Source organism: Ostrea edulis, chromosome 1 (assembly GCF_947568905.1).
Source record: "Ostrea edulis chromosome 1, xbOstEdul1.1, whole genome shotgun sequence".
Lineage (NCBI taxonomy): Eukaryota > Metazoa > Mollusca > Bivalvia > Ostreida > Ostreidae > Ostrea > Ostrea edulis.
In genome coordinates this window covers 37,173,822-37,189,084 of record NC_079164.1, presented here as the reverse complement: position 1 = coordinate 37,189,084, position 15,263 = coordinate 37,173,822, and the positions used below count along the sequence as shown (strand labels likewise).

Sequence of the window (15,263 nt, the reverse complement as noted above, 5' to 3'; positions counted from 1 at the left end):
ATCAGAAAAGAGAGCCTATGACTCATATGACCTAAAATATAGTCTGAAGACGCCAAAAGTGTTTTAAGCTGTTGGTCCAGCATGTCGAAAATCTTAATCATATATTTTTATATTCAGTATACTGTTCATTAATGTAGTATGAGTACCTGGTTTATTTTTATTTTTTATGTCAAGCTGTACTCAAGCATCTTTGCCAGGATGTGGACTCAAGGTCAAGAACTGGATAATGTATCTACAGGCGCGTGTCGATACAGAAAATCCACACATATCAAAAATCACATGTTTCCTTTAAATGTCTAGTATACGTACGTGATTTTCAATATCATTAATAACATATGACCTTTTTTTGTAAAGCCAAGTACCTGTGATTACAGGGTATTTTCTGTGACAGGTATTATGTAGAAACAGTTGGGGAAACTATCCAAAAGTGATGCAAGGTGCAGCGATACAAACACGTGTAATGCAAATTCCTATATTTGGTAAACAAACTATAGATAACGACTTGATTAGGAAAATTTTGACTGTTCACTTTAATTATGAACAAGGTAAATGGAACAATGATTAAAAAATCAACATTACCATATGCATGAAAGCTAGAAAACACAAATTCAGAGTACTACTAAAACATAAAAAAGTCTCAAAAATAAGTTTCTGCATGATACGCGAATACAAGCCCACTAATCACTGTGAAAAATGGCTCTCTGCATGTATGTACAATCACCACCCCAAAGCTGTCATTACTGGGTAGAACTGGAAAGATAAAGATTAAAATTTTAAACGGTATTAAAATGAAATATTCTTAATGAAGTCAAATTGTTGAGACAAATGAAAAGAAGAGATAGACGTACCTTGATTCTTACATCGGTGCTGGGGATAAATGAATCTGTTTATTTCTATAAAACGTGTTGTTCAGATCTCGAATAACTTGTTCCGCATCCTCCATGCATCGGAATGAAACTATTGCGGACGTCCCACCTGCATCGTTCCCAACCATTACTCTTACAGATTCCACGATAGGACTGTAACCTTGTACCATATTAGTCACCTCGCGTACAGAAATTGTGAAAGGTAGACCCTTAATCAAGACTGGAAATCGTCTTCCGAGATACGGACCAGTTGGCGGCCCATGAGGAGAGTGTGGCGGTCCATGTGGAGGACGCATGGGTGGGTGGCCATGTTGGGGAGGTCCACTATGGGATGACGGTGGTGCACTATGGGATGAATGTGTTCCTGTGTGGGGAGGGTGAGGTCCACCATGTGATTGTGGTCCCCGAGGTCCTGGAGGGCCACCATGAGGAGGACCCATGCCGTGAGATGGAGGACCATGCATTGAAGGAAAATTCCCCCCTCGTGAAGGCGGTCGGATTTGTTTCAGTATATCCACCATTTCTGACTTTGGAATAGGTTTCAGACTGACTTCATGTTCACCTATATTTCTCTCGGACATATTTAGCGCTTTTTCGCACTCTGAATTGTTTATGAACTCAACAAATGCTTCACCCAGTGGCCTTCCATTTGAATCATGAACTATTTGAATTCCTCGTTGTGAGATATCAATTCCATCAAAGAGTTTAGCGATATCTTTGGCTACAACATGAGGTGGTAGTCCTTGAAGGTGAACACAGTGAAGATTTGTAGTAATGCGATTTCTGTACTCTCCATCCGGGGCTAAAATTCTTATTGGTTCCACAGTGACAGGATTTGGTAGAAGGGGTTTCTTCTCAGGTTCCTCATTTTGTTTCCGTGTCATCAAATCCTTCATGCGTTCATGAAGCTTCTCTACATCATGAAGGCTACCCGCTGATACCCGAATAACACGAGAGTTAAACATTTTCCCATCGAACATCAAAGCGCTTTGAAAGTCAGACAAAGTTAACATTTCCACAAATGCTGTACCAGTGCATCGATTCTTAATGTCATATTCAATATGAATACCTTCTCCGTTCTTTGCAATTTCACATCCTTTAAAAAATTCAACTACATCAAGTTTCTTCCCATTGATTCCAAGCCCTTTCATGTGTATAATATACTGAGACGTTCTTAGAGGCTGGTCCATCTTCAGACGTTTCGATTCTTCCAGTTCAATCTCCTGATTTGGTTTAGTAATTGGATCGCAATTCTCAAATTCTTTTAGATCACATTTTGTAACTTCGATTCGACTTCCATCTGTGAAGCGTTTTCCAGTTTTATTAAGTCCTTCCCAAAAGCTTCGCTGGTTTTGAAATTTGATGTAGATGATTCCAGTTGCTTGGCCCTTTTCATCTTTTGCACTTTTCATGCCATCCCAAGGGATTTCGCACCCAGTAAAAAATTGCCTTATTTCTCTGTAATTTATATGCATAGGCAAACCTTGAACTTTGACAGAAATATCAGTTGTAGGAGGATTGAGGGAAACCAAAGGTCGTTTCTGTCCTCGAGAATCTGTGTCCTCAGTTGTTTTTCCTCGTGTTAATTCATCAGAAGTTGCATTTGTTTGTTTAATCTTATCAGTTGTCGTTGTTACCGTTTTCTGGTTGCTCACAGTTTTCTGGCTGCTGTTTGATGAACTTCGTTGACTGTCTGAGTCCTTTTTGTCGCGATCCTCTTTCGAGCGAGGTACATCCCTTCCGAACTGGTCGCGGCCTTTGATTTCACGCCTTTCATCTTTCACTCTCTCTTTACGATCTCGATCTCTGTCGCGATCACTCCTCTCGTCTCGTCGATCTCTCCGGTCACGATCATCGTCCCTACGCCTATCTCGGTCTCTTTCATATCTGTCACGATCACGTGATCGTTCTCTATCTCTATCACGGTCCCTGTCGCGGCCCCTATCTCTCTCCTTGTCTCTATCTCGGTTGTATCTATCACGTGAATCCCTTGAGTCTCTGTTTTCACGAGAATCTTTTTCACGACTATCCCTGTTACTGCGGCTTGCATCCCGACGATCATCAGTTGACTTTGACCTCGAATCTGTATCAAATCGTTTGCTTTCTTTATTGTCACGTAATCGATCTTTTGGATCTCTCATGTCAGCATCGCTGGGATCTTCAAGGTTTACAGATGATTTCACAAAGTTTCCTTCCTGTGGTTTCATTGGAAAACGGCTATCATGATCCATTAGTGAAGGAATATTATCTGACTGTACACGATCATTTGGATTTACATGCATGATAGGTAAATGTCGGCGGTCCTGGTCCTCAGGAGGGCGATCAAAATGATCTAAAAGTGGTCTTGGACCGTGATCAGGTACTCCTGAGCGTAGTTGTGGCCTTGGGCCTCGATGATCCATGCCTCGTGTGCTGAATCTTGGCATGTATGGGCTTCTTCTATCAGCAAATCCATCATCACCTTCAAAAGGAGGCCTCATTCCTGGTCTAAACGGAGGTGGCATTCTAGCTCCCCCTGATCCAGTGAAAGGTTGATAACTTTCAGGCATACCATGAAGTCTTTTCCCAGGAGGTCCTGGTCCTAAAAGTCCATCTCTGGAATCATTATCAGAACGATCCATATCTTTATCAAATGGAGGTCTTCTTTGTGGTGGTGGTCTATATACATCATCATCTGGTCGTAAAGGAGGCCCAGTGTCATCAAACCTTGATTCTCTTCGAGTATGATCTCTCTCTGGGAATTGCGGATTCCTATTAAACGGTGGTCTGTGGTTTGGAGGCATTCTTTCAAAAGAAGATCCACGATCAGGAAAACTTTCTCGATTTTCCTCATATGGATGCCTAGGTTCTTGCATCCTGTCAAGAGAGGATCTTGAATCAGGACCATCAAATGGAGGTCTAGCATTTGATGATCTATCGAAATGTGGTCGAGCATCTAAAGGTCTATCAAATGGTGGCATCGAATTTGGTGGCCTATCAAGTAGAGGCCTCGGATCTAAATGTCGATCAAATGGAGGAGGCCTAGAGTCTGGGGATCTCTCAAATGGACGTTGGTCTGCTGGTTGGGATCCATCATATGGCGTATTACTTTCAGCCGGAGGTCTATCATAACGTCTTCGATCATTTCGATAGTTTTCGTCCGAGTGATTGTTTGGTGGTGGATCAAATCGAGACCTATGTAATGGTAGTTGATCTGGTCCAGGCTTGTCAAGTCGCTCTCCATTTTCAGAATTCCAATCAAAATTACTTTGCTCACTACGAGATCCATCCAAAGGAGGTCGATCAAGGAGAGGGGGTTGTCTATTGTGTGGAAAAGAACGGTTATCATTTCGATTAAACGGGAGATTTGGGTCATTGTTTCTATCATACTGGGATCTTCCTTCAGGATGAAACAATCTTTGGTCATCATCTTTTGGCTCAAAGTTTCTATTATCCGTTGGAGCAGGATAGTAAGAACCTTTATCATTTCTAGGTTCTTGAAAGGTATGCGAATTACTTTCATCCGGTCTTCCACCATAAGGATCTCTGTTGAAACTAGGTGAATCATCTGGTGGGACGTTCCCCCTGTGTGGTTGCTTGTCATAACTGTTTCTGAACTGATCATACTGTCCCCTGGAATAGGATTCTCTGTTAAACGATTCGGGAGGAAAATTATTTGAGTACCTGTCATCGAGGAATGCTGCTTCTTTTGAGGTCAGAGAGGAGCTTGCGAGATGTGATGGTTTCTGTTCATCAACGCCGGGTGGTTTACTTAGTAAACCTGGATTCAGCAATCCTGATTTAGAAAGATCAGATATTAATTTTTGGGGATCAAATTGCAGATTTGAATCATTAATTCCTTCACTTCGTGTATTCTTATCATTTGATGCATTTCTCTGCGTTGGGTGACGTTTTTCAAACTCAGTCATTGGTCTGGGGTAGCTCTCGCTGGATTGGAACGAACTCTGAACCAAACCATCTACTTCTGTGCGACTTCCTGCTTGTCCATATCCAAATCGATCACGATCAGAATTGGCAGGAGTCTGCTTTTCAGAAGATTCCTGTCTGGGATAAGCATAATCTTGATTATGTTCCATCTGTGTTGGCGGGTATTGATACTTCTGTGATGAACTCGTTGAATTCTGGGAAACTTGGCTTTGTTGTGGAGGATAAGACTGTTGTGAAGAGGCAGGTGGATATTGGGATTGGTAGGGTGTGTCGTTTGGACCCTGTCCTCTAGCTTCCGCTATAACTTGCTGCATTTGAGTTTTACTACTAAGATACAACATTACTTGACTTCCATCGATCGAGCCTAAGTTCAACATCATAGCTTGTCTAGCATCTTCATCTGTGCTGAATGCAATGAACGCGTCTCCTTTCTCACCGCCGATAATGTGAACTCCTCCTGGGGGTATATTGAGACCTTTGAAGAACTGGCGTATGCTGGCAGCACTTGAAGACCAAGGAAGTCCTTGAAGCCGAATGATGACAGACATCTTGAGTATCTAAAATAAAGATATTCATATTATCTTACATGCAAATGTTGCAAAATTATAGATTATCAAAGCATTACATGATATCAGATATATGTTCATGTCGATAAAACGTAAACAGCACAATTATAACGGACGTCCTTGATATGTACCCCTAAATCAATATTCCTTGCAAGTATCTCTCGGACTTGGGACCGGACGATCCCAGTGTCACGTCAAACTAAAGACATTACACGTAGGTAGTGTCAGTTCCTTCCCCAAGCTATCGGCACAACAAGTGAAAGTCACAGATCTTTTGGATATGACCTTTAAAAATGTCCCATGTCACAATAGGCGTTGGCACGATAAAGAACTATCACTACTACTGCCACAAGTGACATTCGTAGGTCAAAATTTGCAGAACTTCATCTAAAGATGATGATGTCTTTACATGAGTGAAAATAGTCGAATGGGACGAGGAAAAAAACATACCCCAAAAACACACCACCAAACAAACGATATAACTTTTTAAATCTTTGATTTAAATAGTTGTAAATGGATTGTGTAAGATATTAAATTGCAGAGTAGGCTATGCTATTTTCATGGCATATTTCACATCCACTTGTAAGAGAATTATGTTGACTTCTAATTCTAATGTCAACACGCCTCATAAAACAGGTTTAATAATTGTATTCTGTAATTAACATAGTGTCTTGCAAGTCATATATCGCCTAGATGAAAAAGCGAAAATAACAAAAAGGGATAATTCTCATAAATCATATAAAAATACAATATTAAGAGAAGTAAAAAGAAAACATCCTTTGTTGACCGGGCACACCTGTCGTGAGCCCTATATCTTGATAAGGTAAACGGGGTAATCCGTAGTCAAAATCAATGTATAAGGAACGGCCTAACAATTGGTATGTAACACGTCAGACAGCATTCGACCTAATGACGGGTTGTATTAGTAAATAAGACCGTTATAATGACCATAGAATAAGCAAAATTCTTATTTAAACGAGACTGTTGAAAACCCTGTAACATCAACTTATCTGTCAGAAGCCTACCTCGATTTAAAAACTGACCATACACAGAACATGCTCGTGCGTAAAAGTTGAGAAACATAAACACCATATGCAGGTACATGTAATAATGGTATACTGCTAGCCTACATAAATATGAGAAGCTGGTCATCCCGTTTGTCATGACGTTGAGTTGTTGGTTGGTTGTTTTACGTCCCGTTAAGAATTTTTGACTCATATTGAGAGGTCACCGGTTGTAGGCGAAGTATCACAAATTTAGATCCATGCTTAGCGTTTACGTTGACGGTTATAACGTGCCAACGCCTGCTGCGACACGGGACCCCAGTTTTAGAGGCCATATCCGAAAGACCCGTGATTATCACTTTAAATGCCGAGCGTTTGACGAAGATACAATCGCTACGTCTTACGTTTGATGCGGCCATGACACGAGCGGAACTTGAACTCACGACCTCCCGGTTACGAAACAAACGTTCTACCACTGAGCAACCGCGACATTTTCAGTTAACATCTGTATTCAATAAAAATTTCAAGGTATGAAGCAGATGTGCAAGACTCGAAGGGTTTCTTTTTTCAAGGTCACTGGGATATATCGAATCAACATATTAGTGAAAGATTTTCCTTCTTCTCATGTACACGCTTTCGAATAAATTTTGCCTCATTATCTTGAATATAAAAACCAAGTCATCTAATATAGGGGCACAATTAGTATTCATGGGAATTCCAACACTGTAGATATTGTCAATAAGGAACTTCAGCATCCTGAGGGGACGGGTCCTCCCGAAAATTTAACAATGCCATTCTGTTCGTGTATCGTTGGTCCGTTTGTTATTTTGGTACTTTATATATCCTTATGTATTTGACATTGTATGTATATTCAGCTCCAACACTGGATGTAGATTGTTGTTGGATTTTGGTGCTTTCACCAAAGACTACGTAGATATTGCCAAAAAGGAAATTCAGCATCAACTTCAAAGTATTTGTGCGTAAAATCAGAGTACTGTCTCACAAAGTAATTTTTGGGATGACATTACAAGATATTTTCGTGTTCTAGTTTAATTGAAAAAGCAGCTGTATATGATGTCAAATTGATGTCCATTATAGGTGGAACAACTTAGTTAAAACCCAGTCCATTAGAGAATGTTACAGCCCACAAAAGATAATCATAAATAATTTGGTTCTAGTCGTTGCTAGTGGGATATACATGAAAAGGGTGTTCGCAACTGTACAAAATCAATGCAGCGGTCAAGAGGACTGTTTATTCAACGGCATTCGCTGATGGTTGTAGTTGGTTGTATGTTGTTTAACGTCCCATTCGAGAATTTTTTTTACATATGGAGACGTCACCATTGCCGGTGAAAGGCTGCAAAATTTAGGCCTATACTCGGCGCTGTACAGCCTTTGATCAGGGATCTTTATCGAGGCACACCTGCTGTGACACTGGACCTCGATTTTTGCGGTTTCATCCGAAGGACCGCCCCATTTAGTCGCCTCTTACATTTGCACAGTTTGTTCACAAATTTACTTGTGTTACAGAAATCCCAATAGAATGGCCAAAAAGAATTTACATTAGTTTACTGAAATATTTTAAATAGGTGTAAGGAATTTTTTAAGCAGAAGTGCATTTGTCGCCGCTTAGTCTGCTTTGGTGTTGTCGTGGGTGGATACCAATAGGACTTGGAATCCAGCAGCTCAACTATTCTATATTGTTTATTTCGAAGATTGTTGACTGCAAGTCTGGTAATATAGTAAAACTAGATACACCTGTAGAAGAAGGCCTTTTTAATGCGTGTTTGAATTGTTGCGTACATGAATTGAATGTCAATAAAACTTGATTATTAGGAAGTCACTTGGAATTCCAAATTAAATGTGTATTATAAATGATCTCTCTCCGTATTGAAAAATTAGATAATGATTTTACGAATGCAATATTGTAATCCGCCATGCCGATAGTTGACCAAATACAAAATGAAAATGAACGGTCGTTCATAATTTCAAAATTTAAACTCAGTATTGCAAATGTGTTTATAATGGTAGTTTTTGTCCAGTGATACAATTTAAGGGCAAAATTATGAATACCCGTCGTTTCTTCTCGTCAAACGCAATAATCGAAAACACAATGCACTATAGGCTATGAATGCAGGGGCGGGTCCAGAGATTTTTTAGCAAGGGGAGGGGTGGATGGGTTGGTTGGTTCTACCATTAATTTTGGTTTTTGAAGGGGGGGGGTTCACCCTCAAAATGCAGGATTTTTACCCCTTTTAGCAATATTTTCTGACAAAAGGGAGGGGGGATTTCCGACCACCGGAACCCCCCTCTGGATCCGCCACTGGAATGACAAACAGAAAAACCGCTCTATTATAAACAGTGGCCTGATTTCTTGGACATTGTCAGATAGTGTACAATCTAATTTCAGTAAAATGTTTTAAGCTATAAGGCGCAAACAGTCCCGGAGAATTCGATATCTGACATATTGGACAGTTTTCTTACTTTCAAGATGTGTCATCAAAAAACATGTTCAACCAAAATAAAAACTATTTTGTGTTTATCCATATACATATCAGTAACTGTTAATAAATTATTACAAAAAACTAGTCGTAACAGTTAATTCTATAATCACGGAATTTTTTAAAAGAAAATCATAAATATCAAATGAATATCGTACAGACAGTGTATTTAATTTATCGACATGTCAGATCGTTGGTCTCGGGAGGGGGCTTGTCCTTCGTTGATGAGATGCATGTCAGTAAATAATTATAAATCTTCATAAAATGATAAAAGTACATGTATAACTACACGTAACACTGAACACCGACACCATTTAATGTTGATCATGTTGTAAACCAATCGCAACTTCTCGGCTTGCCGGAAAGGCCCGAGACTGTGATTGGTTGTAGACCTATGCCTCGCAATTTCCATAAGGATGATTCAATACTAAAATCACGGATTAAAGAAACGAGCAGGCATATTTTATTTATTCAATAATCATCAAAACTTATTTCTTCTTTCAGATCAAAATCAAGCATCGATAAACAACGGATTTAAAAAGAAAACTGGCTTAAGCATATCCGCCTCGTCGCTCTCATTTTTTGCTATTTCAAGGTAGTTTATCGAAAACGAAAGTAGGTTTTTAATTAATTTTACAATATTTACTAATCAAGTAAGATTGTATTATAGTTTACAGACTTCACCTCACATATGAAGCAATATTAAAGGTGCAATCAGTAACTCTGGAGCAAGCGTTTCGGAGTTTACTGACAAAATCTGTTAATACTTATCATTTCCATTAGTGGAACTCTTCAAATTAAAGGCGCGTAAAGTTGTGCTACCGGGACAACATACGTAAACATTACTTAGGCATACGTAATATAAATTATGGTATCGAATACATATTATAACCGACTGCAAACCACGACACTGATTAAAATTCTAAAGGCAAAAGGAATTGATTATTCTTACAAGAAAACAGACGAACTTATTAAACTATGTGAAGGAGTGCAGGTACTAAATCTGCCAAATTTGACCGATATAAAGCATCAGTTGCAAGAAGAACTGTGAAAGGAAAAACCAATTCATACACATCCGACACAATAACTTTTCTTGTAATTAATGGGATTCATATGTTATTAAGATTATTCTGTCAGATTATGAAGACATTCTATTTTATACAATTTGGACAGGTTCATATGGCATGAACTTTGTAATCGTTAATGCCCCCCCCCCCCCCCTCTCTCTCTCTCTCATTTTCAAATATTTTAGTATAAGTTATATACTTGCCAAACTGCATTTTTAAAGACGTTTATAACACTAATTAACACAACAAATGCGTTTCTAAACTGCATCTAAGCTATTTTGAAAATTACAAAATATTGATTGACTTAGGACAGAGAACATCGTTGTTTGGAATTTTTATAATAGGTGTAGTGGAGTTTAAAAAAAACATGTAACATCCTTGATAAACTAGTGTTAGTATATTTTTAAAATACAGTTTGACCAATGGCTATTTTATTTAAAAGTTCACCATGTACTTTAACTTAAAAAAAGGGGGGGGGGGGGGTTGCTATGAACGTTTCGTTTATGTCCCAGTAATCTCGCACTTGCTCGCGAGACTTGTGCATTTTCTTACCAATGACGCACAAGAGTCATCAAAGCGCGATAACTCTAATGTGCTGGTAATGAGAAGTATTCATAAGTATAAGATGTTTGTCATTAAAAATTCTAATTCACTAAAAAGCAAGTTGAATAGCCTTTACTTCGGCGATATAGATTGTTGCTTCATTCGGGAGTCTGTCGAGATACTTTACTCATGGTGAACTGAAAATTTACCACAACTGGATATTGCCACTGTCGAAGGAAATAGCGAGCGTTTCACAACTCATTAGATGTTCATTATTTCAATCCAAACTATACTAAAAGAATATGATGTGATTCAGAACTATTTACTGTGGAAATATTAAAATGAAAACTTTCAGAATACATCATTTTTGTTTCCATAAGTTTTTCAAGGATATAGTTAAAATACGGTCTGATTGACACCACTCGTCAGACGAGTGTAGGGAGAAGGGGGACTGGTTAAAATAATATACAAGATCATTTTTAAGCTCTATATAAAATTTCATAATTAGTTTTAAATTATTTCTCACTTTTCATTCAAAATGCTCAATTTTCATTTGAACCATCAAAATAATCCACATCTATAATTACAAAGTACCACTTTTCACCAATAAGCTTTGTCATAGCGGTATGTCGTTATATTCATTTAACAGCAATAAACTGTTTCAATAAAATATAAACACAATGGAAGGAAGCTAGATAAACCAGACAAACATTTACGAACAAAGATCAATATGCAAATTCCTATAAAGAGTACAAAATTAGGATTAGGGGAACACGGACCTCTGGACACACCAGAGGTGGGATCAGGTGTCTAAGAGGAGTATGCATCCCCTGTTCACCGGTCACACGATTAAAATTTAAGAAACCCATGGACTACAATGTTCGTCCGAGTAATCTTGACCATGCAGTGATCTAGGATTTATTTTTGGGATACTCAGAATGTAAATATTTAAATCCCTGTTATAGACCTGTTCTTCTAGGTTCACATAATGAAGAATCTTGACTCTATACAACATGAGGACACCTTCGATTAAAAATAAATATTTATTCTGTATGAAAACTTTAAACACTTCTTGTGACCCAACATGGCTTCAGGGGCCATGATGTAAACGAACTTCCTCTACAAGAAAACGGTGCCAGTGGTGTGTTGGGACCGAGGTTCGCTTCTCCATCCCGGCGCTGCATCACCAACCGTTCAACATACGTAATGACTGTTTTTGTCCAATGCCCAGCATCTGAAGCCAAAGACTCGGATCTTTTGGATACAACCTCTAAAAGGCCTGATCTATCACTTGAGTATTAATTAAAGTATTACTAGCCACAAGCGCTATGGAATTTATAGTATTTTTCCTGTTCTGCATATCCAAGCTAAATTCTAACATTCTGCAGCAGTATAAAACAAGAAGTTTTCTTAAAACCGAAAGTGTCCACTATCAGGGCCGTAAATTAACCTTCAATTTGGAGGAGGCAGGAAATTAGGCGGGAGTCTGGGGGCCGCCCAGGCCCCCAGACGCTGAGCACATTTTGTGCACACTGAACACGTTTCGTGCAAAATCCTTGATTCTAGGGCCTTCTAAGATGTTACTTGACTAACTCATTCTAAAAGAAAGATTTGGAATGCTTTTTAAGGGAGGTATCATGTTCTTAGTTATTGGAAACAACATAAATTCTAATGAACTTTAAATTTTAATTTTTTTTTGGCTCAAAAGTTGGAGGAGGCAGCTGCCTCCTCCGCCTCCATGTAATTTACGGCCCTGACTATATATGATATTGGACCCGCCCAAGAGTTAGAGTCCTGGGGTTACGAAGTTCACAATTTCCGCACATCCCTTTCTGCTCTTCCTAACATGCTGTTTTTAAACAGTATCAGAAAAATCAAAGATGTCTTTCAAATGATAAGACAATAATTAATGTAATAATTTTGGCCCCATCCTGGAACCAAAGCCCATACCCCTGGGATCATGAAATCTACTATTTTGGTAAAGGGCTACCTGCTCCTTCTAATATCTATTTAGTTTCAATTTAGTATCGATAGCATCAACGAATATGTTATTCCAATGTTTTGCACATAAACACTACATGCCAAAAAGCTTAGTACTATATGGAGTGAGAGTTTCAACCAGGGGATCATGAAATTTACAATTTTGGCAGAGGCCTTCCTGTTCTACAGGACTACTGTACGCATTTTAATTTTTCTTAGAATAGGTCCTCAATTCCCCTTGCTTGTAGCAAGAGGCGACTAAATGGGTCAGTCCTACGGATGAGACCGTAAAAACCGAGCCTCCGTGTCACAGTAGGTGTGGCACGATAAAGATCCCTCCCTGCTCAAAGGCCGTAAGCGCCGAGTATATATAGGCCTAAATTTTGCAGCCCTTCACCGGCAATGGTGAAGTCTCCATATGAGTGAAATATTCTTGAGAGAGCCATTAAACAATATATAATCAGTCAATCTTACTGAGGTGCGGTTGTATTAAAGATTTCTGAAAATTGATCAATTCTGGCAGCTAGCTTTTGCCCCGTCCCTAAATTCCCGGGGGTGCAGACGTTCCGAAGTTTACAATTCAATTTTTTTCAATGGTTAGCATTTTCTGGTGCGACATGTATTTTCATGTCTCCTAATGGTGGTTTTACATTATATTCAATAAATGTGTGTTTATGTGATATTGTGTGATTTTTGTCGTTTTATTGGCTGAGTATTTTTTCTAGCAGTGTCTTTATCCATCCATTACGCGGTGCAGACTGTTCAACAGACATGCTGTCCCGTCTTTCTTAGTACTAACTGAGGCCTTTGAATACTAACTTAAGGTATATCTGAGGGTTTCTACAAGACATGTAAAGACTCGTCCTAAAATAAAATTAAGAGGTATCTTCACTTTGTTTATGCTTAAATATGACTCATATCAAAGTTGATGTCAAATGTTTATTATCGTCCTTATTCAATGACAGTCAACGAGTGTACGAGAATATAAGAAAACTAAGCAACATGAGAATAATGAAAGGTGAAGATAACGGAATAGAAATAATTGTATTCTATATTGTTTAATGTCCCTCTCAAGACTTTTTCACTCATGAAGACGTTAGAATATACCGGTATTTAGCCTTTACCCCTAGAGAGCATACTTGGAAAATCCCGTGCTACTAAGCTCTTTTATTCTCATTCACTCGTTAACATCAACTTCGATACGATAGTTCCTCAGTTTTGAGCACAACTGCGCAGGATGATATAACTTTGTACAAATGTATATACTGGTTCTGATCCCATTGGTCCAAACACATTAAACATCTATTACTGACCCTATCCAGTTGAAAACATTTGTGTCAATTCAAATTTTGAAAGCATTTGGCAGGGAATATATTTAATGGTGGAAGGATTCTTTAATCAAAATGTTCTAAATCTGCATGATTTTACAGTTTCTGTTTTTATCCAATATATCAATTAAATATTTGTACTTGTATTTCAGATTTCTAATTCAAGATACAAGTAGTTGGGACTTGTAAGTAATTCAAATGTTGTAATTCATCAATTTTGGTTAACATATTTTCTCCCCAAACAACAGAGATTCTTAAAAAGGTGCAAAGTAATTTACCCAAACTTCAAAAATTCAATATTTTGGCCAATAATTCAAAAATAATATCTATAACCTCCACTATTTAAAGTTCCATCTTGAATTTTAACCTTTTAATTGATGTGCAATTTTAGAAATTGACATTACTCCTATGTTCTTTTAAGGATGTATGCTACATCAGAGAAATTTAATGTAGATGAAAAGTGGAGGATGAGTACAACAATATTTTGAAGTTGAAAATTTTCAAATTTACTTTTTGTCAAAAAATAGTTTAAGTAGAAGATAGTCTGAAATTTTTTTAAAACCCCTGCTGTACTCGAACCTGCGACCTACAGTTCACCAAAACCTACTGAGCTACTCGGCTTGGTATTCAAACTGAGAAGGAAAAGCCAAATATTGCTGATATCGATTTTTCCTCCATGTTTTTAAAAGGAAGTCAGCCATTATGACGATGTAGAGTACCTCCTTAAACTCACAAAGTCTATATCATAATTGTTTCCTTATATCAAGTGCAATGAGGTAATTATTTATTTCCAATCTACTTATATATGTAGCGTTAGAAGACATGAGCATGTATCCATTTCATGTAATGATTAATTTGTGTTGTTTATGCTGTGTTGACATCAACAGACAAATAAAGTTTAACCCAATAAACCTCGAGTATATTGTTTAAAACTAACAAACACCATGGCCTGCTTTTCCAATTTAATATTCCTAATTGATCTTCAATGTTGAAATTTAAAAAAAGAAATACATTTCTCCAAAAATTTTTAATTACTCCAAAACTAATGTGCGAACCTAAAATATTTTAAAGTTATTACCTGCGTTTATATTTCTCAACTGATTCGATACGCAAGAGATTATTCTGCGTATGATCAGTTTTTAAATTGAGACAGGCTACTGCCAAACAAGTTAATATACAGGGGTTTCTACTGTCTCGTTTAAAGTCTGAATTTCACAAATTCTATGGTTGTTATAACAATCTAGTTTCCTAATAAACCTGTCAAATGCTGTCTGGAGCGGATCATACTAATGGTTAAGTCGTTCTTGGCACAATGATTCTGACTACGGATTACTCCGTTTATTTGATGAAGACAGGCCTCACTGCGGGTGTGACCGGTCGACAGGGGATGCTTACTCCTCCTAGGCACATGATTCCGTCTCTGATGAACCCAGGGGTCCGTGTTTGCCCAACTCTGTTTTGTATTCCTTTTGGGAGTTAAG

The 15,263-nt window shown here is 38.2% G+C and overlaps 1 protein-coding gene across 1 annotated transcript in view; it reads right to left on the bottom strand.

The window, feature by feature from the left end:
- Positions 1–506: 506 nt before the first annotated feature.
- The window catches only part of LOC125657208 (zinc finger CCCH domain-containing protein 13-like), a 34,788-nt gene continuing 20,031 nt past the window's right edge, over positions 507–15,263 (bottom strand). The window contains exons 2-3 of the mRNA XM_048887885.2: positions 849–5,350; positions 507–750 (exon numbers count right to left, since the gene is read on the bottom strand). Of these exons, the coding sequence (XP_048743842.2) occupies positions 857–5,341 (4,485 nt within the window). The 5' untranslated portion in view covers positions 5,342–5,350 and the 3' untranslated portion in view covers positions 507–750; positions 849–856. The remainder of the gene's footprint in view (positions 751–848; positions 5,351–15,263) is intronic.